Source organism: Tamandua tetradactyla, chromosome 5 (genome assembly GCF_023851605.1).
Source record: "Tamandua tetradactyla isolate mTamTet1 chromosome 5, mTamTet1.pri, whole genome shotgun sequence".
NCBI classification, from domain to species: domain Eukaryota; kingdom Metazoa; phylum Chordata; class Mammalia; order Pilosa; family Myrmecophagidae; genus Tamandua; species Tamandua tetradactyla.
In genome coordinates this window covers 91,450,862-91,475,253 of record NC_135331.1, presented here as the reverse complement: position 1 = coordinate 91,475,253, position 24,392 = coordinate 91,450,862, and the positions used below count along the sequence as shown (strand labels likewise).

Genomic DNA, 24,392 nt, shown 5'->3' with positions numbered 1-24,392 from the left:
GAGTTATTTTAGGAAATGCTCTAGCCAAAATATAAATTTTGTAACAAACATTTTTTGCTTTAGTCTCACACATAAGGTGACATTTTAAAGTATTAATTATCATCTATTTTCAGCACCCTGCAATAATGACATTCCTTTGTTCTTCCTCCTGCAAAAACATTTTTAAAATTGGTACATTGTACATTTCACTATTATTATACACTCTACGCATTCCTAGATTATACCATCTCAATTTTACTATCTATCTTTCTTTCTGATTTCATTTATGCCCCCAACCCTTCTCCCTCTATCATTCTCACATGCAGCTTCATTCAGTGTTTTAACATAATTACATTACAGTTAGGTAGTATTGTGCTGTCCATTTCTGAGTTTTTATATTCAGTCCTGTTGCACAATCTGTATCCCTTCAGCTCCAATTACCCAATATCTCACCCTATTTCTATCTCCTGATGGTCTCTGTTACCAACAGAATATTCCAAGTTTATTCACTAATGTCCGTTCATATCACTGAGACCATACAGTATTTGTCCTTTTGTTTCTGGCTAATCACACTCAGCATAATGTCCTTGGGTCCATTCATGTTGTTACATACTTCATAACTTTATTCTGTCTTACAGCTGCATAATATTCCATCTTATGTAAATGTCACAGTTTGTTTAGCCAACTGTCTGTTGATGGACATTTTGGCTGTTTCCATCTCTTGGTAATTGTTAATAATGCTGCTATAAACATTGGTGTGTAAATGTCCATTTGTGTCCTTGGCCTCGTGTCCTTTGAGTAGAGACAGCATATAGATGTGTCCTGTTTTTTAATCCATTCGGCCAGACTATGTCTTTTGATTGGAAAGTTTAATCCATTAACATTTGGTGTTATTACTGCATGGGTAGTACTTTCTTCTACTATTTTGCCTTCTAGATTTTATATGTCATATCTAATTTTCCTTCTTTTTACCTTTACTCATAGTCTTCCTTTCTACACTCCACACCTCTCTCTTCTGTCTTCGTATCTGTCTCTGGTGTTCCCTTTAGTATTTCTTGCAGAGCTGGTCTCTTGGTCACGAATTCTCTCAGTGATTTTTTGTCTGAAAATGTTTTAATTTCTCCCTCATTTTTGAAGGATAGTTTTGCTGGATATAGAATTCTTGGTTGGCAGTGTTTCTCTTTTAATAATTTAAATATATCATCCCACCGTCTTCTTGCCTCCATGGTTTCTGCTGAGAGATCTACACATAGTCTTATTGGGCTTCCCTTGTATGTGATGGATAGCTTTTGTCTTGCTGCTTTCAAGATTCTCTCTTCCTCTTTGACCTCTGAATTTCTGATTAGTAAATGTCTTGTAGTATGTCTGTTTGGATCTATTCTCTTTGGGGTATGCTGCACTTCTTGGATCTGTAATTTTAAGTCTTTCATAAGAGTTGGGAAATTTTCAGTGATAATTTCCTCCATTAGTTTTTCTCCTCCTTTTCCCTTATCTTCTCCTTCTGGGACATCCACAACATGTATATTCGTGCGCTTCATATTGTCTTTTAATTCCCTGAGTCCCTGCTCATATTTTTCCATATTTTTTCCTATAGTTTTTGTTTCTTGTCGGATTTCAGATGTTCCATCCTCCAGTTTTGAAATCCTATGTTCTGTCTCTCGAAATCTACCATTGTAGGTTTCCATTGTTTTTTTAAATCTCTTCTACTGTGTCTTTCATTCCCATAAGTTCTGTGATTTGTTTTTTCAGACTTTCAGTTTCTTCTTTTTTTTCTTTCCTTACCTTCTTTATATCCTCCCTCAATTCATTGATTTGGTTTTTGATGAGGTTTTCCATGTCTGTTCATACATTCTGAATTAATTGTTTCAGCTCCTCTATGCCATTTGATTTGTTGGTTTGTTCCTTTGACTGGGCCATATCTTCAATTTTCCTAGTGAGATTTGTTTTTTTTTCTGGCATCTAGGCATTTAATTACCTTAATTAGTTTATTCTGGAGATTGCTTTCACTTCTTTTACCTAGGATTTTCTTGCTGGATGAATTTGTTGTCTATCTGTTCTTTGACATTCAGTTCAGCTTTATCTGGACCTTTAGCTTAAGTTTTGCTTAACAGAGGAGAATTTTTCAGTTCTTGTTTTCTTGTTTCTTGCCCTGCTTGTGTGGTGCCTCCCCCCTCCCCACACTTAGGAGGGTCTACTTAGATATTATAGACCCCAGCCAGATTTTCCCAGACCAAACTGGCCTCCTATCAGGAGGAAAGAGTCACCTGCGTCGGTTTTCCCTGAGGGTGAGACCCAGCAGGTTGAAAGACTTTCCTGTGAAGTCTCTGGACTCTGTTTTTCTTATCCTGCCCCCTGTGTTGGTGGTTGTCTGACTGCAGGTCCCACCAGCCTAAGATGATGCAGTACCTTTAACTTTGGCAGACTCTCCCTGCTGGGGGCGTGGTGGAGACAGAGGAGAGGTTGTAGGCTGGTTTTAATGGCTTCAAATTACCAAGCTCTGGGGTCTGAATTCCTTGATGGAGGGATTCCACCTGAGTTGGGCTTCACCCCTCCCTGGGGAAGGCACAGGCTCCAGACAAGCCCCCAAAAGAGCTCACTTATGCCTATGCCTGGGGCAGTTGCAGCCTGAAAAGTCCTGCCATTGTATCCAGAGGCAATCAAGCCTTTGTAGATACACAGCCACAAAAACCTCTGTTACCTTCTTTTTTTACCCCCCTTTTTCTGTCAGCCCTGCTCCCTTGGCGCCGGGACAAAAATGAGCAACCTCCACTTTGATCAGGTTCACCTAAGCTGGTGGCCTATTTTTAGTAGTCAGAATTTGTTAGTTCCACAATTGGTGTTTGATTGTGCCCAGTCCCTGCTGCTGGCAAAGTCCTTTCCTTTCGCCTCTGGGAAGTGGCCAGTGGGGGAGGGGCACTGGCCGCCGCAGCTTTGGGAACTCACAGTTCTGGGGGGTGCTTGCAGTCGGTCCAGCTGGTCCAGACTGGGGTACGCTGTGTGTTTGGTCTTTGACGTGGCCCCAGGTGCTGTTCTGTACTGTTTCTGGTTATTTAGTAGTTGTTCTGGAGGACGAACTAAAACGTGCAGGTTGTTAAGCCGCCATCTTGACCTGGAAGTCCTTTGTTGATGTCTTCTTGTTAACTATAGATCACATCATGCAATATTGATTTTCTATACTCCTCTATTATTGACTCTTTATACAAATCAAACTTTTGAAGTAGTTCATGCAAGAACGTATTTACAATTGTAGAGTTAATTGGTAGGGTGCATGGCTCTATACAAACCCCTTCAATCATATTCACCTTCATTATGGCACTGCTATTTATAACCCTGCTAATGAACTACTATCACTTCTATCCGTTCCCTTATAATTAAGTTTAATCTTATTGGGTAGCTTCTCACCCATCTCTAGCTTTTGTGTACCTCTAGATCCCTTGTATTCTGCATTATAAGCCTCTGAGTTTACCTTTATCAGACTCGTATAGAAAGATTACACAGTATCTATCCTTTTGTGTCTGGCTTATTTCACTCAGTATAATGTTTTCAAGGTTCATCCATGTAGTTGTATGCTTTAGGACCTTGTTTCATCTTGCTGCTGCATGATATTCCATCATATGTATATACCACATTTTGTTGATCCACTTATCTGTTGATGGGCACTTGTGTTGTTTCCATCTTTTAGCAATTGTGAATAGTGCCGCTATGAACATTGGTGTGCAAATGCCTGTTGGTGTCACAGTTTTCAGCTCTTCTAAGCATATATCAATTGCTGGATTGTATGGCACCTCAAAACTTAGTTTCCTGAGGAACTGCCAAACTGTCTTCCACAAAGTCTGTACCATTACACGCTCCCACCAGCAGTGAATAGGTGTTCCAATTTCCCCATATCCTCTCCAACATTTATAGTTTTCTGTTTCCTAGCAGCCATTCTTATAGGTGTGAGATATCTCATTGTAGCCTTGATTTGCATTTCCCTTATAGCTTATGAAGATGAGCATCTTTTAATGTGACAATCTCATATTTTAACATTTAGCTTTCCTTCTGGTGACATATATGACCCTAAACAACACCTTCAAACATATTCACCTACAATTCAGCAAGCATACTGTTACTTCTATCCATTTGCAGACATTTAAGTTTAAACCTCATTAAAAATTCTGTCCATATTAGGCAACTGCTCCCCATTTTCTAGTCTCATTCTATCTCTTTGTAACCTATATTCTAAGTTTTATGACTATGAGTTTACATATTCTAATTAGATCGTATTAGTGAAATCATACAGTATTTGTCCTTCACTCAGTCTTACGTTCCCAAGGTTCATGTTATCGTGTGCTTCAGGATTTCGTACCTTCTTATTGCTGCATAATATTCCACCATATGTATATACCACATTTTGTTTATCCATTCATCGGTTGATGGACAACTGGATTGTTTCTATCTTTCAGCAATTGTAAACTATGCTGCTGTGAATACTGGTGTGCAAATGTCTGTTTACATCCCTGCTTTCAATTCTTCTGAGTATATACCTCTTAGTGGGATTGCCAGATCACATAACAGTTCTATATTTAGCTTCCTGAGGAACCAGCAAGCTGTCTTCCACAGCAGTTGCACCATTCTGCATTCCCACCAACAGTAAATAAGTGTTCCTATTTCTCTACGTCCTCTCTCCAACACTTGCAGTTTCCTATTTTTCTTAATAGTGGCCATTCTAATAGGTTTGAAATGATATCTAGTAGTTTTAATTTGCATTTCTCTAATAGATAGTGATGTTGAAAATCTTTTCATGTGCTTTTGTAGCCATTTGTATATCCTCTTTGAAAAAATATCTATTCATGTCTTTTGCCCTTTTTTATTCTTTATTTTTTTGCATTGGCAGGCACCAGGAATTGAACCTGGAGCTCCGGCATGGTAGGCGAGAACTCTGCCTGCTAAGCGACATGGCCTACCCCTTTTGCCCTTTTTTAAATAGGGTTGTCTTTTTATTATTGAGTTGTCAAAATTCTTTGTGTCTCCTGGATATTAAATCTTTCCTCGGATATGTGGTTTCCAAATATTTTCTCCCATTGAGTTGGCTGCCTTTCACCTTCTTAACAAAGTCCATTCAAGCACAAAAGGATTCAATTTAGAGGAAGTCCCATTTATCTATTTTTTCTTGCATTGCTTGTGCTTTTGGGTGTAAGACCTAAGAAACCGCCTCCTACAAGATCATTTAAAAAAATACATTTTTAATGAGAAATCTTCATACACATACAGTCTATCCATAGTATACAATAAATGGCTTACAATGTCATCACTTAGTTGTGTATTCACCCTGATCATTTTTAGAACATTTGCATCACTTGCATCACTCCAGGTAAAGAAAGAAAAGAAAAAACTCACATGTCCCATTTATGCTCCCTCTCATTGACCACTAGTATTTCAATCTACCCAATTTTTTTTCACCCCTTTTTCCCTCCTATTATTTATTGTCCTTTTTTTTTTTTTTAACCTGTCCATACCCTGGATAAAAGGAGCATCAGACACAACATGTTCACAGTCACACAGTCATTTATAAAAGCTATATAGTTATACATTCTCTTCAAGAATCAAGGCTTCTGGAACATAGCGCAACAGTTTCAGACACTTCCCTCTAACCACTCCAATGCACCATAAACTAAAAAGGGTTGTTTATAAAATGCATAAGAATAATCTCTAGGATAACCTTTCAACTCTGTTTGAACTCTCTCAGCCACTGCAACTTTACCTTGTCTCATTTTTCTGTTTCCCCTTTTGGTCAAGAAGTCTTTCTCAATCCCATGGTGCTGTGATTGAGTTATCTATCTTTATGGTCATTATGTCTATCTTTATGCCAATAGTGTGCTGTTTTATCACTGTATCTTTGTAATATGCTTTGAAGTCAGTGAGTGAGTGTCTTCTTTTTCAACAGGTTTTTGGCTAAGTGCCCTTTACCCTTGGTAATTGGCTTTTCCAATTCTGCAAAGTAGTCTGTTGGAATCTTATTGGGCTTGCATTGAATCTGTGAATCAATTTGGGTAGAATTGAAATTTTAACATTATTTAGTCTTCCAATTCATAAAAATGGAATTTCCTTTCATTTATTTAGGTCTTCTTTGATTTCTTTTAGCAATACTTTCTAGTTTTCTGAATACAGATTCTTTACATACTTAGTTAAGTTTATTCCTGGGTATTTGCTTCTTTAGATATTATAAATGGAATTTTTCCTGATTTCCTCCTCAATTTTGCTCATTATCAGTGTATAGAAACACTACTGATTTTGTGTGTTAACCTTGTATCCCACCACTTTCCTGAGCTCCTTCAGTAGGTCATTTTTTGGGACTTTCTAGGTATAGGATCATATCATCTTAAATGTGAAAGTTTTACTTCTCCCTTTCCAATGTAGATGCTTTTTGTTTCTTTTTCTTGCCTAATTGCTCTAGCTAGAACTTCTAGCACAATGTTGAATAACAGTGGTGACTGTGGACATCTTTTTCTTGTTCCCAATCTCAGTGGGAAAGCTTTCAGTCTTTCCCTTTTCTCCGTCTTTCCCCTTTGAGTACGATGTTAACAGTGGGTTTTTCTTCTATGCGCTTTATCATGTAGAGAAAGCTTCCTTCTATTCTTATCTTTCAAAGTGTTTTTATCAAGAAGGGATGCTGGATTTTGTGAAATGCTTTTTCTGAGTCAATTGAAATGATCATGTGGTTCTTCAATTTGTTAACGTGTTGTATTACATTGATTTATTTTCTCATGTTGAAGCACCCTTACAAACTTGGGGTAAAACCTACTTGATCATGGTGTATAATTCTTTCTAATGCATAGCTGGATTCGATGTGCAAGTATTTTGTTGAGGATTTTTGTTTCAATTTCATTAGAGAAATTGGTCTATAATTTTACTTTATTGTATACCTTTATCTGGTTTTGGTATCAGTGACTTTAGCTTTATAGAATGAGATCAGTAGCATTCCCTCCTCTTCAGTTTTCTGGGACAGTTTGAGCAGAATTGGTATTAATTCTTGGACTGATTTGTGGAGGATCTGTGAAGCATTCTGGTCCTGGGCTTTTCTTTTTGGGGATGTTTTTGATGACTGTTTCAATCTCTACTTGTGATTGCTTTGTTGACATCTGTTTCTTCTGGAGTCAGCATGGATCAGCATGGGTTGTTCCTGTGTTTCTAGAAAACTGTCCATTTCATCTAAATTGTCTAGTTTGTAGACATACAGTTGTTTGTAGTATGCTGTTATGATCCTTTTTATTTCTGTGGGGTCAGTAGTAATGTCCTCCCTCTGATTTTTGATTTTATTTATTTTCATCTTCTTTTCTCTTTTTTTCTGTCTAGCTAAGGGCTTGTCAATTTTGTTGATCGTCTCAAAGAACCCACTTTTGGTTTTGTTGGTTCTCTCTATAGTTTTTGGTTCTGAACTTCATTTATTTCTGCTCTAATCTTTATTATTTCTTTCTTTCTGCTTGCTTTGGGATTTGCTTCTCCCTTTCCAATGTAGATGCCTTTTATTTCTTTTTCTTGCCTAATTGCTCTAGCTAGAACTTCTAGCACAATGTTGAATAACAGTTTATAGTCTTTTTCTTGTTCCTACAGGTGCATAGTTAGATATTTGATTTTAGCTCTTCCTTTTTAATGTAGACATTTAAGGCTACATGTATCTCATTCCACAGTGCCTTTGCTGCATCCTATAAGTTTTGACATGGTGTGTTCTCTTTTCATTCATCTCCAGATATTTACTGATTTATCTTACAGTTTCGTCTTTGACCCATGATTGTTTAAGAGTACCTTGTTTACCTCCCTATCCATAAATGTGTGCATTTTCCAGCTTCATTCCATTATTATTAGAGATGGTGTGTTGTATAATTTCAATCTTTTAAAATTTATTAAGACCTGTTTTGTTCCCCAACATGTAGTCTATCTTGGAGAATGATTCATGAGCACTTAGGAAGAATGTTTATCCTGCTGTCTTGGAGTACATTGTTCTGTGTCTGTTGCTTAGATCTAGTTCATTTATCAGATTATTCAAGTTCTCTATTTCCTTATTGATCCTCTATCTAGATGTTCTTTTGATATGAGAGGTGTATTAAGTCTCCAGCTATTATTGTAGATCCTTCTATTTCTCCCTTCAGTTTTGCCTGGCCTTAAATATTTTTTGGGGGGACACCTTGGCTCGGTACATATATATTTATGATTGTTATTTCTTCTTGGTGGATTGCCTCTTTTATTAATATTTAATGTCTTTCTTTTTTGTTTGTTTCATATGCTGTGGTTGAGGGGTCACATTTCATTCTTTTACATGTAAATATCTTGTTAGCGGAACACCATTTGTTGAATGTTTTGGTGTTTGTTTTGGAGTGCATGGTGGGAAATTGAACCTGGTTCTCTCGTATGGCAGGCAAGAATTGTACCCCTGAACTAACCATGTACTCCTTTAATGTCCTTCTTTAGCTCTTAAAATAGCTTTGCATTTAAAGTTTATTTTGTCTGATATCAGTATAGCTACCCCAGATTTTTTTATGCTGTTTGTGTAGAATATTTTTTTTTAGCCTTTCACTTTCAACCTATTTGTATCCTTGGGTCTGAAGTGAGTCTTTTGTACACAGCATACAGATAGCTCATATATCTTTTTATTCATTCTGCCAGTCTGTGTCTTTTGAGTAGAGAGCTTAATCCATTAACATTCATTGTTATTACTCTAAAACCACTATTTAATCATTTTCCTTTTGGTGTTTTTTTTTTATTTATACTAAAGGATTATTTTTTATCTGTTATACATATAACAGACACACACATATATAATATATATAATTTACATAAAATTAATATACACATATAGATTTCAATTGTATGCATTTGGAATTTTGATGTCTATTATTGATATCAGTTGAAAAGCCAATTTCTACAAAATCCTGGAGCTAAATTTTCATATAAGCCAAAAGAAATGTGCAGAACTGCTTCTTTGGGTAATATTGGTGACTCAGAAAAAGACTTAGCTCATTAATGTTCAGATAAGTATGTATTTGAATAGAGAAGGTTAATGAATACTCAGCATGGGAGGAGCCTTGAGATGGTTTAAGGCTGTGAAACAAATTCAATATTTAGAGGAAAATGATAGATAATTCCATTTAATGAGTACACAGTAGACTAATTATTGTAATGAAATATGTTTAATTAAAAACAAATCTGCTTTCCAATGACTATACTGAGAGCAAACCAGTTTGGAAAAACCTCAAAGATAGCCAAAGACAATGCATATAAATACTGCATGGAAAGTTTACACAAATAAGTATATTTGTTTATTGTTATTGTTTATAATTAGCATTCTGGCAATTACAGGTTCTTTTAATATATATATATTCCCTGATTTCTGGTTTAGCAGGGGAGAAGAGAGTACTTGAGACACAAAAGAAAACCATAGGAGAATCACTCAAATACATTTTAATATGCAGTTAGAGGGAAATATGAAATTATAACAAGTTTCACTCAAGTACGCAGTGCTGAAATCCATTCATGGAATCAAAATATCAACCATGTCCTTACGCCTCCAGTTTATAATGGGACCTGGAAATGAAGTATAAAGCATATTTTTACGTGCCACTTCATTCAATGACCATTAGTAGCTCAGTGGAGAGGGGACACTTCAATGAAAGTAGAACTAGTAGAACTAGCAGTTTCAGTCCAGGGTGGCCAAATGTGACCCCTTCTGCCTCTGGTTCCTATGTGTGTATAACAGTGTATGTGAGAGTGTTGTAGTGTGGGTGGGATTATCAGACATTTCTTCAGGAAAATATCAATCTTGGAAGCAAAGTAATAATTATTAATTTTCTGAGTCTATTCTACCCTTGAGCCACCATCTCTCATTCCTCCTCCCAGACAAAAGTTGGGATGGAAGCAGTGCCCTGCTGGAATTGGTCTGTGCCAGCTCAAGAGAGCCAACTGTTAACTTTTTAAGAAACTTGCCAGCTGGTTATTAAACACATCCAATATTAAACATTAAAGTATAAAAACTTACGTGTAAATGAATTATATTAGAAACATTGGTAATAAATAATTGAAACCTTCCTTTTGGTTTTTATATGATATATCTTATTTTTGTTCCTCTTTTTACCCTTTTAGTTACCCTTATTGATAATCTTCATTTCTATACTTTCCTTCCAGCCCCTCTCACCTGTCCTTTCCTTTCAGCTGAAAGAACTTACCTTTAGTATTTCTTTTTTTTTTTAATTAATTTTTAAATTAAAAAAATAACAACAAGCTAACACAGACATTCTTAACTTATGATCATTCCGTTCTACAAATATAATCAGTAATTCACAATATCATCACATAGTGGCATATTCATCATCATGATCATTTCTTGGAACATTTGCATTAATTCAGAAAAAGAAATTTTAAAAATAACAGAAAAAAATTCATACGTACCATGCCCCTTACCCCTCCCTTTCATTGATCACTAGCATTTCAATCTAAATTGATTTTAACATTTGTTCCCCCTATTATTTATTTTTATTCCATATGTTTTACTCGTCTGTTGATAAGATAGATAAAAGGAGCATCAGACACAAGGTTTTCACAACCACACAGTCACTTTGTGAAAGCTATATCATTATACAGTCATCTTCAAGAAACATGGCTACTGGAACACAGCTCTACATTTTCAGGCAGTTCCTCTAGCCTCTCCATTACATCTTTATTTTTATTTTTTTAACTTTTTTTATTGTATAGTTTAACATATATATATACAAAGCAAAAAAAAGAAAAAAGCAATAGTTTTCAAAGCACTCTTCAACATGTAGTTACAGGACAGATCCCAGAGTTTGTATAAGACTTTTACCTAGCACTTGAATATGTATAAACGTACATAACAAACTAGTAAACATGACCTGAGGGAATACAGACCTTGTATTGTTTTCAGCTTTGAAAGAATCAAGTGACCAGAATCTGCCATGGCAACAGGCTTTAAAAAAGACCCTTAAAAAGACACTAACTCAACTGTGGTGTTAGCACCAGACTGCTGTTTATCTGTTAGCTTGCAGTTTTCTAAGACTGAGTAAACTTTTTATTTTTAGAAAGTGAAGGTCTCGTTTGTAACTTTCCTTGTATTTAATTAGGAAATGTCTTTCCCACAAACCACCATCTTTTTTATAAATTTTTGTTAGTCATCTGTTCTTTTCTTTTTTTTTAAAATTTATTTATTAATTAAAAAATAAAGAAACAAAATAAAACAACATACATAATCAGTAATTCACAATATCATCACTTAGTTGCATATTCATCTTTTCTTAGAACATTTGCATTAATTCAGAAAAAGAAATAAAAAGACAATAGAAAAAGAAATAAAGCGAACATAGGAAAGAAACCTTTAGTATTTCTTGTAGGACAGGTTTCTTGTTAATGAACTCTCTCAGCTTCTGTTTACCTGTTAATATTTTAAACTCTCCCTAATTTCTGAAGATTTGGGCTGGCAATTTTTCTCTTTCAATATTTTGAATATATCATACCGCTGCCACCTTGCCTCCATGGGTTCTGATGACAAATTGGCCCTTAAGTTATATCAGGCATCCCTTGGATATATTGAATCACTTTTCTTTTGCTGTTTTTATCTTTGGCATTGACATTCTGATTAGTATATGTTGGAGTAGGTCTATTTGGATTTACTTGGTTTGAAGTACATTGTGCATCTTGGACATGGATAACAATGCCTTTCACAAGAATTGGGAAGTTCTCAGCCATTATTTCCACAAATATTCCTTCTGCCTCTTTTCCTTTCTTCTGGGACACCCATGACACCCATGACATTTTGTGTTGTCAGTTTCCTGAGACCCTACTCAATTTTCCCCATTCTTTTCTCTCTTGTTCTTTGAATTTGGATGCTCTGTATTCTAGCTCACTGATCCTTTCTTTTACCTGTCCAAACCTGCTGTTGTGTGCTTCTAGTGTATTTTAAATTTTGTCTGTTACACCTTTAATTCCTATAAGAGCTGTTATTTTTCTTTACCTGCTTCCCATTTCTTCTTTATATTCACCCGTTGTCTTCTTACTATCCTTTATCCCTTTAGCATCTTGTGGAATTTGTTTTAGAGATTTGTTTGAACATCTCTTTCTTTACTTTGTCATTCAAGATTCTGTATTTCTTCTGACTTTTTGATTTGCTCCTTTGACTGGGCCAAATCATCCTGGTGAGCTTACTGAATCTGATCTAAAGGTCAGATTCTCTCTCTTGTCAAAACTTTTGTTGTTGATTGGGTTTGTATTAATGTTCTTCTTTGAAACTTGGTTCATCTGTATCATCATGCAAAGGGAGGGTGCACACTGGTTCTATAGGGCCCCAGGGAGAAGGTCAAGTAAAGATGCCTAGGAATCTTTAATTCCCCTCCCCAAAGGTATACCTCTCTCAAAAGCCTTTTAGGCATCTTCCCAGTGTGCTTTCCTCACCTGCCAGCTGATGACACTCTTTGGCAATCTGTTCCGCTTGCTCTCAGAATGTAGGCTAGTCTTGGCTGTCAGGGTCAGATGATGACTAGCTGGGCTGGGCAGGATGAGCTGGATCTGCCAGTGGTCCCAGCAGTCCAAGTTTGCTAATGAAAAGCTGGCACAGTGCTAGGTCATATCCCTCCCTGTTCTTGGGAGAGTGGACTTCTGTTGCCTTTTTAGTTTGGAGCTACATGCCCACCAGAGACAGGAAAATCACATACTTTTTGCCCTAAGAATGGGAGATGGGCACCAAGAGCCAGAGCTGACAGGAGGTAAGAGTGATTTCTCACCACACCTTTTCTGTTTCTTCGTCCTGCACTTTCCTGCTTGTTGTAGAACACTGTCCGCTAATTTCCAGAGTTTCCTTTTTTGTGGACAGTTTCTTTTTTTGTTATTGTGAAGAATAACATGTATACAAAAAGCTGATAAATTTCAAAGCATATGTTGTGGACATTTTCTGCCTGACTTCTAATTGTTTTTCTGGGAGTGAAATTAGTCCAGCCTTCCCCTATGCAGCCATTTTGGATCTCTCATCATGGGTATTTTCAAAGTGTCTAGCTCCTTATTTTTGCAGTGTCTTTCTAGTAAGCAGCAGACATACTCTAAAGTGACCTCCCAATTATCCATGCTATTGTATAGTCCCCTCCCTTGAGTGTGGATAAGACCTGTAACTTGCTTCTGACCAAGAGAATATGGCACAGGTGATGGGATGGCTCTCCTGTGATTGTGTTTTGTTATGTATGTCTCCATCTTAACAGATCAGAGGAAGAGACTCTTCTACTGGCCTTGAAGAATCAAACACCCATGCATGCACTGCTTATGGAGAGGACCATATGGTGGGGAACTGTGGAGGGTGGTTTCTAGAATGTGAGGGCAGTATCCAGCTGACAGCCAGTAAGGCACTGTGGCCCTCAAGCTTTCCAGTGAGTTTGGAAATGTGTTCTTCTCCCGTTGAGCCTCCTGATGAGAATGCAGCCCCGCCAACACCTTGATTGCACCCTTAGCAGAGGACTAAGCGAAACTGTGCCTGGACTCCTGACCCACGGAAACTGTGAGATAACAAATGTATGTGCCCTAAATTTGTGGTAATTTGTTATGCAGCATAGAAAACCAATAAACCACCCTCTAAAGACAAAGTTTAAAATTGTACCAACTGGCACAATTTTCACTAAGGAAGGGTAAGAAGGATGGATTTGGAGCTGAGAGGTGACAAATTCATAAAAGGCGCATTCCACCACTTTAGCTGTGCATCTTTTTCGGCACATTTGAATTCCTGCTCAACACAAGAATGCTGTGTTTCTGCCTAATAAGATATAGCTATCTTTCTTACAAATTCTCACCCTTTCCACAAAATGAGGAGACACACAGTCCTAAAATTTATAGTATCCATTGTTGGCTATATTACTTCTCAAATTCGGTCATGGTTGCATTGAATATTCTCTTGGCTAAAGGCTAAATTGGAAGGTTAACTACCAATAACCCATATATAAAATTATAATGGAAAGGAGAGAGAAGAAGAAAATGGTTAGCATGTACAAATTAACATATTCCTATAACAAGTGAAGAGAAAATTTATAGGCCTCGTTTCTGAAATCGATCATAAGGCTGTTGTTGATATATATGGCTTCTTTCACCATGCATTCCATATATCTCTTGTTCTTAGCCAGAACCTCAGCTGGTTGGAATTCTTTATCATTCCCAAGGGTTTGAGTCCTCCAGTGTTTTGCTCTTCTTCTTTGTTTGCTGTAGTTTTCCATTAACCTTTCTTACTGGGTATAGAATATCAAGAAGCACCTCAGAATATCCTTCTTGTTTCCCTTGTTTACCAGCAACCCATTTTCGCCTTGGTATTCAGGACCTTGGTATTACTCAGCTCCAGCCACTTGAGTAACTCCTTCTTTTCACCTTTGGGTTTAGTGGCATAAGGAGTCCAAAATGGCCAGATGGCATTCTCATCTTCCAATTCATTGGAACCATTGTTGTGTCCCCTGGTGCAAGTATTCCTCCCTAATCAGAGAGCTCAAAATTGCCAGGACAAATATTCTGCAAATTATTAAGCATTATATAATAGTAAGAGAAGCCAGTCCTGCTTCCACCCCTTGATCCCTGGACCCATGTATTCTGGCTTTGGGGGACAATATCATAAATTGGTTTTTGATTCAAAGTGCATACTGCATCCTATAAGACAGAGCTCTTTCCTTTTAGGGTATTGTACCTTAACTAATGCCATAATGAGTCTTGAATAAGTCATTCTACTTTTTCCTTCTCAGTGGTGGGGTATGTGGTGAAAAGTTAATTCCATGGGTATGAACCCATTGCTCCACTTCCTTTGCTATGAAACATGTTTCTCGATCAGACACATTGCTATGGGACATGCCAGATAAGCTTATAAGATATTCTGTGAGTATATGGAGGGTGGCTGGCAGAAGCATTACAGACAGGGAGGGCATATCCATATCCAGAATATGTGTCTGCCCAAGTGAGGATGAATCTCTCCCTCCTTCACAATGGAAGAGGACCAATGAAAGTATCTGTCATCAGGTGGCTGGTGCCATCCCAGGAGCTTAGTCTTTTCGCCTTGATTGTTACCAGATTAGACACTCAGCAGTAGTATTTGCAAACACTCTTGTGGCTAGGTAGGTCAGACAACATTTAGTTCCTAATGGTAAGTTCAGGCCACATGATCACCTGATATCCCATGGTTAGGTGGGACATCTCCCTAAGCAAGATTCTGCTGTTTTGAAAGAATATATGTCCTCTAGAAAAGCCATGTTTTGATGAAAATCCCATTCCCTATTCAGTGCTGTATGTGATTTAGTCAAGAGTGGTTGTTAAACTGGATTAAGTGACAACATGTCTCCACCCATTTGGGTGGGTCTTGATTAGTTTCTGGAGTCCTATAAAAAAAAGGGAACATTTTGGAGAATGGAAGACATTGGGAAAGAGCAGCGAATGTTGCAGCACCACGAAGCAGAGAGTCCATGAGCCAGCGACCTTTGGCAGTAAAGAAGGAAAACGCCTCCCAGGGAGCTTCATGAAACCGGAAGCTGGGAGAGAAAACTAGCAGTTGATGCCTTGCTTGCCATGTGTCCTTCCATCTGAGAGAGAAGCCCTGAACTTCATTAGCCTTCTTGAACCAAGGTTTCTTTCCCTGGATGGATGCCTTTGATTGGAGATTTCTATAGACTTGTTTTAATTGGGACATTTTCTTGGCCTTAGAACTGTAAACTAGCAACTTATTAAATTCCCCTTTTTAAAAGCCATTCTGTTTCTGGTACATTGCATTCCGGCAGCTAGGAAACTAGAACAAAGATGCAAGCCAGAGATTATTTCTCAAAAAGTGAATAGTTATCTACAGAAGAGAACATAGATTTTCTGCAAAATTCTAGAGGACTACACTGTGATTCTCCTGTTGATGCTTGCCAGAGACTCTGTATAGCATCCTATTTGGCATGGACATTCATGTGTCCATTGGATCTGCTGAACCATAGGCCTACATGGTATAGTAAATTGTACTGCAGCCTGAACTTGTGGCAGAGCCGTCTTTTGTTCTGCTGCCCATTTGAAATTTACAACCTTACTAGTGACTTTGTAAATTTGTCAGAGTAGCATACTCAAATGTGTGTTTGTTGCCTCAGAAATTCAAAAGGGCCTTCCAAGCATTGAGCCTCTTTTTCCAGGATTAGTTGTTTGAGATATAGAAATTTGTCCTTCGCCTTGGAAGGATAGCTTAACAAACTCCAGACACCAAATCCATAGAAACTTCACTAAGGTCTGAGGTAACAGGCTCCTAGATTTTTTTTTTTAATATAACAACATACAAACACGAACATTCTTGTCATATGATTGTTCCATTCTTGGTATATAATCAATAACTCACAATATCATCACATGGTTGTATATTCATCACCGTGATAACTTCTCAGAACATTTGCATCGATCCAGAAAAAGAAATAAAAAGAAAAAAGAAAAAAAATTGTACATACCATACCCCCTTCCCCTCCCCCTCACGGAAGACACCAGCATTTCAACCTGCTAAATTTATTTTAACATTTGCTCCCCCTATTATTTATTTATTTTTAATCCATATGTTTTACTCGTCTGTCGATAAGGTAGATAAAAGGAGCATCATACACAAGATTTTCACAATCACTCAGTCACATTGTGAAAGCTGTATCATTATACAGTCATCTTCAAGAAGTATGGCTACTGGAACACAGCTCTACATTTTCAGGCAGTTCCCTCCAGCCTCTCCATTACACCTTAACTAAAAAGGTGATATCTATATAATGTGAAAGAATAACCTCCAGGATAAGCTCTCGACTCAGTTTGAAATCTCTTAGCCATTGACAGTTTATTTTGTCTCATTTCTCTCTTTCCCCTTTCAGTCAAGTCCCTGCTCATTCTAGGATTTCTGTCCCATGTTGCCAGGAAGGTCCACAACCCTGGGAGTCATGTCCCCATGTAGAGAAGGGGAGGGGAGTGAGTTCGCTTGTCATGTTGGCTGAGAGTGAGAGGCCACATCTGAGCAACAAAAGAGGCTCTCTTGGGGATGACCCTTAGGCCCAATTTTAAGTAGGCTTAGCCTATCCTTTGCGGGGTTGTTTCATATGAACAAACTCCAAGATTGAGGGTTCAGACTATTGCTTTGGTTTTCCCCAGTGCTTGTGAGAATATCAGGAATTCTCCGCTTGGGGAAGTTGAATTTTTCCTGTTTCTTGAACAGGCTCTTAGATTTTTGTGGGGATTATATGTCAATTGTGTAGTTTTTTAATCAGAACCAGTAATCATATGGCTGTTTGGGTTTGAACCTCTCTTGTTGTACCAATTCTGTACCAGTCAAGATCCAATCAGGAGACAGAAACCACACAGTAATTTCAACAAAGAAGCTCCAATGCTGCAGGTTGCAGAATGGAGCACACCAGAGACAGGGAGGAAGGTCCCTTTCTCTTGCAATATCTCACCCTCAGTTCACGAAATTTAACATTGTATCAGCCAGCAAAGGGAAAATATTAAAGAGCCCAACTTCTTTTTTTCAGAGTAGGCACTGAAGGATAGACTTGGAGCCTTGCTCCAAGCCCATAATTGGAAGTTTACCTTTTAAAGAGAAACTGGAAACAATTTTCATTTCATTTGTTTAAGATAAACTAAACAGTTGGGATTTTACTCTTAAAACACAGTGTTGCATTTGGTTAACTGGCTATTGATTGACCTGCCCCCTCCCATGCTCTATGTGTCGCAAAGGCACAGAGATGAGTAAGAGTCCTTGTCTATAAGGTACTTATATTTTGGGGTTATTTGGCTATTTCACATGTCTCTTATAGTTCTTTTTATCCATTTCATCTTTGTCCTTTGAATAAACCAATCTCAAAAATGTCTACCTCCTCTATTAAGAGTACCTCATCCACACATGATAGTTTTTATTTTATATTTGTTGTACCCTGCATTTCTTTTTTACCACATTTCTTGATTTCATTTGTATCTTTATCTCACTCTGCCCAGAAAATGATATACTACTGCTGTAAATGATCCCTTGAAACCTTAAATTGTCTTAGCCCCTAAACAAAGATAAATATTATATTTGAGGAAACTTAGGCATCCAATTTCTTGATTTTCAGAAGACATAGGCCAGATGCCTTTGGCTAAAGGGGTTGTCTATTGGAGGAACTGTATGGCTCTAAACAGAATGTAGCTCCTTCTTTGACTTTCTTTTTTTGACAGATCTTGGTTTCACTGCTATTACCACGCCAAAACCGCTTAAGAAGTGAGATTGAAGAAGCCCTGGACATGGACCTCCGCAAGCAGGAAGCAGAACATGGGGCCCTGGATGTCTCTCATCTCTCTAAGTATATTCTCAACATGATGACTTTGCTCTGTGCACCAGTTCGAGATGAAGCAGTACAGAAACTAGAGAATATTACAGAACCTGTTCAGTTATTGAGGTGTGAAGCTTGATGTATGCTCCGAGACCTGCGTTAGCCCCTGGGCCAGGAGAAGCCAAACCAGCACTAGTATATGGCCCCTGTGTTGTCCGGTTCTTTTCTACTGAAGACCTGAGTAAAACATCTCTTTTCTCTTCTGGCCTATTGGCTTTTCTTTTCTAAGTACAGCCTTGCAGGGTCCTTTGGTTATCCTTATGTTGATTGGGCCCCCTAGGAATGTGCTATTACAAGATGTTAGAGTAGGTAATTGTGTTTCCAAAGGAGTTCAAATATATCTTTCCCAGCTATTCTGTGGTCCCAGTTCTTACACTGTGAGGGGAAGAGAGGTTATTTTTCAGCTAGAAGAATTGAGACCCAGAAAGTCAAAGTGATTGGTTGAATGGAAATTAAATAAAATAATATGGCATCTCTAATAATACCACTCTCCAGAGATAATTTTTAACATGCAGATATATTACCTTCCACCGAGAACCCTTTTGCAGAGGCAACCATAGTGGGAAGAGATCTAGCCTGGAGGCTTCAAAGTCCAGAATTAGCTGCTCTCAGCTCTGCCACTAACTCATTCTAGGCCTTGGGCTCTGGGCCACAGAAACTTCTTTGTAAATTTAAGAGGTAGGACTAAGTTAGTTAGTTAAGACTTCTTGCCTGGGTTCTCTCTCACTAATTTCCTTCCATAGAGTAACTATTCTGTTTTCCCTGTGACAGAGGAATCTTCCAGGTTTTGGGCCTGATGAAAATGGACATGGTAAACTACACCATCCAGAGCCTTCGACCCCACCTGCAGGAACACTCCATCCAGTATGAACGGGCTAAATTCCAGGAACTTCTTGACAACCAGCCTAGTATGTATATAAAATGAGAGCAAGAGTGGGAAGATATGACCCTCCTCTAACATGTTAGAGCATACTTTCCTCTTTTTAGGGATAGGAAGTTTCTTTCTCAGGTAAGGGGAAGGAGAAGGAACATTTATCCAAGACAACAGAAGGACACAAAAAGCATTTTTTCACTGAGCAAGGTTATATCTTGGAAAGAACCTTAGCCTCAAAGCCTCATAGCCTGAAGTGCTTACACACTCCCTCCTTGCTGTAGGCCTCCTCGATCGCACCACCAAATGGCTAACCCAAGCAGCAGCAGATCTCACCACACCACCTCCAACTTCCCCAGACACTTCTGATTCCTCCAGTGTGGCCTGCCCCTCTCCAAATGAGGCAGCCAACAACTCTGTGCCCCTCAACCCCACCATGGTACTATCCCAGGGCTTCCTGAATCTCCTCCTTTGGGACCCTGAAAATGAAGAGTTTCCTGAGGTAAGACTGTGAGGTGTGTGTGGCGGGGGCATTGCCTTGGTTTGTATTTAGGAACTCCAGGACCCTTCCTATGCTTACAGCTTGTTCTTCCCTGGCTCCCTAGACCCTGCTTATGGACAGAAGCCGACTGCAGGAACTGGAGTCCCAGTTGCACCAGTTAACAATCCTGGCTTCAGTCTTGCTGGTGGCAAGTAGTTTCTCTGGCAATGTTCTGTTTGGCTCACCTCAGTTTGTGGATAAACTGAAACGCATAACCAAAGCTCTGACAGAGGAATTTAACTCCAGGTGAGCTGTATAGATCTTTCAGAGTAAAGATGATATGTTTGAACGTAGGCAGGTAATGAATGGTTGCTTACTCTCCACCACAAATCACAGAAATTCTTTTTGGAACCATCCACAAAGATTGTTGATATCTTTCCATAAGTAGTCTTGGGCTTAATTTTCTTCCCAAAAGGGCGGTGTGGAGTATAGTTTGTTACAAAATGATTCATTATATTGTTTGCTTCAAATGAGTCATTACAAAGAAGTCCAGTGGGTGGTAGTGGGCTACTATTATTATGTATATCCAGGAATTAATCTGTGGGTCAGCAATATTCATTGAACATCCACTATGTGTGGGGCATCATGCCAAAGGAAAAAAATCAGAAGGCTTGTAACTCTAATTGATGAAGTAGTACAAATGACCATGAAAAAGGTCCAAGAAAATCTTTAAAAGATATGTGTGTATATACTAGTATATACTAGTCATGAGACTAAAGAATGCTGAATCGATCCAAGGACAGAACTAAACCCTTGTCTAGAGTTGATTTTACAACTCTACTTCCAAGATTTTACATGTTCTATGTGATACATGGTACCATATATAGAGGATTGGTTGGTATCTTGAGGATAACAGTGAAGAGGTTGTTACCACTGGGCCCTGTTGCCTACCAAGGGCAGGGCAGGGAGGATGGTTGGGTTTTCCCTCAAGTGAGCCTGGCTTCTGGTATGGAGCTTCTTGGGCTCTGCCACTGTTCCAGGACGACCTGGTGGGTGCCAGCTTACTCTTCTTAATGGTCTAGACCTGAGGAGGCTATGCTGACTGTGAGTGAACAGGTGTCTCAGGAAATCCATCAGAGTCTCAAGAGCATGGGCCTTGCTGCTCTGAGTAGCGACAACACAACGTCTCTGATAGGACAGCTCCAGAATATTGCCAAGAAGGAGAATTGTGTCCGCAGTGTCATTGGTAAGTTTGCCTGTGGAAGTAAAGGAGAGGGTGGCATGAAAGTTGGGGGGGAAGGGTAGATTCCAACCCTGAAAATCAGTTACTGAACCATTTAACAACAAAGGCATGATCACTGGATAAGTCATTGTTTAGAATTCAGTTTTCTCAAAACGCTAGGTTTAAAATAGATCCCTTTCAATTTAAAGACTGATTATAGCTCTAAAGAGTGTCTACACCCAGTATACATGACTTCTAGGTATTGCATTCTGTCCTACCAACTGGGATAAGTCATCCCTGGACTTCTAGGTCATTCTCTGACTGCAGTCCAAGACAGGTAACCCACCCTTCCCTCTAACAAGGAAGTGATGTGAAATTAGGCTTGAACACATGTTCACATAGTAGGGACCTTCCCACTCCATGTTGGAATGGAAGCAGCAAATCTGGCCACCTTGCTCCTAACTGTAAGCATCCTAAAGACAGTCTAGGATCTTCCTGTTACATCAAATGCCAGGCTCTAGCTGATGGCTATTTAAAGCACAGCTAGAAATATATTAGCCAGAAATGTTTAGCTCACCAGTTTCTGATCTTTGTTCTTGGGAGCTGGCTAGTGGCCCCTTTCCCAAATAAAACAAACTTCCATATCTAAAGATGAATGGGTTGCTTGTGACTCAGTTAATTTAGAATGTGGGTAAGTACAGTTCAAGAGGCAGTGTTTTTCCCTGAAATCTCTTTTCCCTTTTCTTTCTCACTGTCTTTTCCTGCTCACAGATCAGAGGATCCGTTTATTTCTCAAATGCTGTTTGGTTCTTGGGGTGCAGCGGTCTCTGTTAGACCTCCCTGGAGGCCTTACTCTCATTGAGGCAGAGCTGGCAGAACTGGGCCAGAAGTTTGTCAACTTGACACATCACAATCAGCAGGTGTTTGGCCCTTACTACACTGATATTCTAAAAACACTCATCCCTCCAGCTCAGGGACTGGAAACAAAAGTGGAGTCTCTCTGATAGTACCAGCTCAGAGCCTTGGCACCTTGAATCCAGGAAACAGGCCCACCATCTTCCTGGAATGACATTAGCTGTGGCTGACAGAACAACCAGCCCTCCTTCCCTCCTGCAGCCAGTACATCAGGGCTGTAGGGGTCAAGCATGTGAACACCAACTGGCCCAAACCCATTCACTAATAAACTTCTGAAGTGCAAGAAAGCCTCTACTCTTCCTGTGCTGCAGCTGAGGCACAGGCCCTGTGCCCTCAGAATCCTACTAGTCCAAAGCCAGCAGCCCCTCAGTGTTCCTTCCACTGGCTAGGTTTATCCTTCAGTATGCAGAACTCAATAGCCAAGACAGCCAGTGCTAGCTAGTATTATTTTCTCTAAGGGCAAAAATATTTCTCTGAGGGCTTTGAGAACTCTTTGTGGACTTATCCAAAATGTGAGTTTAAGGCCTTCTCTGGAAGCCAGAAGTTCATTTTATGCAATTGAGCTCAGAATTGATAGAAGTTAGAAACCTCATTTCCAGGACCAAATTCTCCTGAAGATGTTCCCCCGAGTCTCCTGTTCACTCATCAGTTCCTGACAAGGACTGTGGGCATTCAGAAGTGGGACAGTTTCCACCCTTCTTACATGCCTCTAATTGGTAGCTGTGGCTGTGAGTCCCCATTGGCATCACACATGACAGATACTCTAGGAAGGACCTGGACTTGTCTCCTGAGATTATAGATCTAGACCTTCAGTGTCAGGTTTCTCAGATTGACTGCAGCAAACCAGCCCAAATCTAGTATAGCAAAATAGGAAAATGATCAATTTCAGTGATGGCCTTTTTAGGGAAATGGACAGGGGAAAATGGAAATTCACTTATGTGCTTTTGAGGCAGTGTGAAAAAAGCAGTGTTCTCACCATTTCAGGAAGTGGAGGGAGCTAAGTATAACATACTTAACCTAGGAAGAACAACAGAAGGGGGATTTGAGTTCCATTAGGCCCAGGATTTCTTCCTTATTGATTTCCTTTATAGAAGGGTAAATCCTAGGGAATTTATAGAGGTACCACAGATAGGTCAACAGAGTGTGACATTTACTATGACCAGAAAAGCTGGGGGGCTTGGTTCATTCGGTTTCCAGTATTGTGACGAGGTAGCTTCAGGATGGAGAAGCCAAAAGAAAGTGGCATGTTTAATGTTTAATAAATAGTTGGTGAGGCTTACCTGGCTGGATTCTCTCATCTGATTTGTAGCTATTCATTTGAATTTTTAAAAACTCCACATTTTGGAAGCCTGATTATCTTAGAGGTAAATATGCCTTGAAGGGATTCTTGTGAAGAAGACTGACTGGTGGATGAGTACAGAGACACAGGGCTTACAGTGGAATCTTACTGTGTATTTCATAATTAAAATCTAGAATGATCAATTTCTTAGGAATTTTGAGTTGATTTTCTTGTGTTCCCACATGGAGGAGATCAAGATCCTGATCCTAAACAAGGAAAAAATCTGACCTACTCGTTTGGGGCAATTTTTAAAAATTGTGTGTGAGTGTATGTATGTATTTTTTTTTTTTTTGTCCACATTCTGCCATTATTATTTTGTATGTAGGAAATTATTTGAAATGATTAAGTTATTGCACTGCAGTAAAGCAGTTGAAGGAAAGGCTGACTTGGTTTCACTCTGTTTTCTCTTGCCTATGAAGATAATATCTCACAGTTGTTTTTTTTTTAACATGGGCAGGCACTGGGAATCGAAACCGGGTCCTCTGGCATGGCAGGCAAGCATTCTTGCCTGCTGAGCCACCGTGGCCCACCCTTTTTTTTTTTTTTTTTTTAAACATCTGTTACAAGCAGGAAGTAGGAAGCAGGAAAAGAATAGATAGGATTTTGTATAAACAGGATCCAGTTCTAGCAAGGGCCCTGCCATCCTGCTAATAATTGAAATTCCACTTTTGGAGATTGGTTTCTTTGAGCATCATTTTAAATTCAGGCAATGATTTATATTGCCTGAATTTAAATAATTTATCAAAATTTTGCTGATATTATATATATATATTTAATTTAAAAATAATTTTTATTTAAAAATTTCGAAAATTTACATTCTGTACCCACCAAGCCACAACTCCCCCTTTTCCCTCCCTCGTACCCTAGAAACCTCTAATCTAGTTTTTGTCTTTATGAATTTGCTATTTCTAGATATTTTATATAAGTAAAACCATACAATATTTGTCTCAATATGCCTTGCTTATTTCACTCAGCATAATGTTTTCAGAGTTCATCCATGTTGCAGCATGTCTGAGAACTTCATTCTTTCTTGTGGCAGAATAACATACCATTGTGGGTATGTAGTGCGCTTTATCCATTCATCTGTTTATGGACACTTTAGTTGTTTCTACCTAAACAGCTCTTGTTTAGATAGAAACAACTGTTGTTAGTTGTTGGTGAATGAATATCTGAATTCCTATTTTTAATTTTTTGGGGTTTATACCTATGGGATTGCCAAGTCAAATAATAATTCT

General features: G+C 38.7%; 1 protein-coding gene across 5 annotated transcripts in view; it reads left to right on the top strand.

Annotated features, from left to right (window-relative positions):
* The window catches only part of TCP11 (t-complex 11), an 88,237-nt gene that overhangs the window by 25,832 nt on the left and 38,013 nt on the right, over nucleotides 1-24,392 (top strand). For 4 of the 5 annotated variants that reach the window (XM_077161549.1, XM_077161553.1, XM_077161551.1 and 1 more), the window contains 6 exons: nucleotides 18,175-18,395; nucleotides 19,101-19,237; nucleotides 19,485-19,702; nucleotides 19,806-19,987; nucleotides 20,764-20,927; nucleotides 21,675-23,311. In XM_077161549.1, coding sequence (XP_077017664.1) covers nucleotides 18,175-18,395; nucleotides 19,101-19,237; nucleotides 19,485-19,702; nucleotides 19,806-19,987; nucleotides 20,764-20,927; nucleotides 21,675-21,907 — 1,155 coding nt within the window. In that variant the 3' untranslated portion in view covers nucleotides 21,908-23,311. Of the gene's footprint in view, nucleotides 1-18,174; nucleotides 18,396-19,100; nucleotides 19,238-19,484; nucleotides 19,703-19,805; nucleotides 19,988-20,763; nucleotides 20,928-21,674; nucleotides 23,312-24,392 lie in introns of those variants that run through there. The other variant, XM_077161552.1, reaches the window with a different exon arrangement.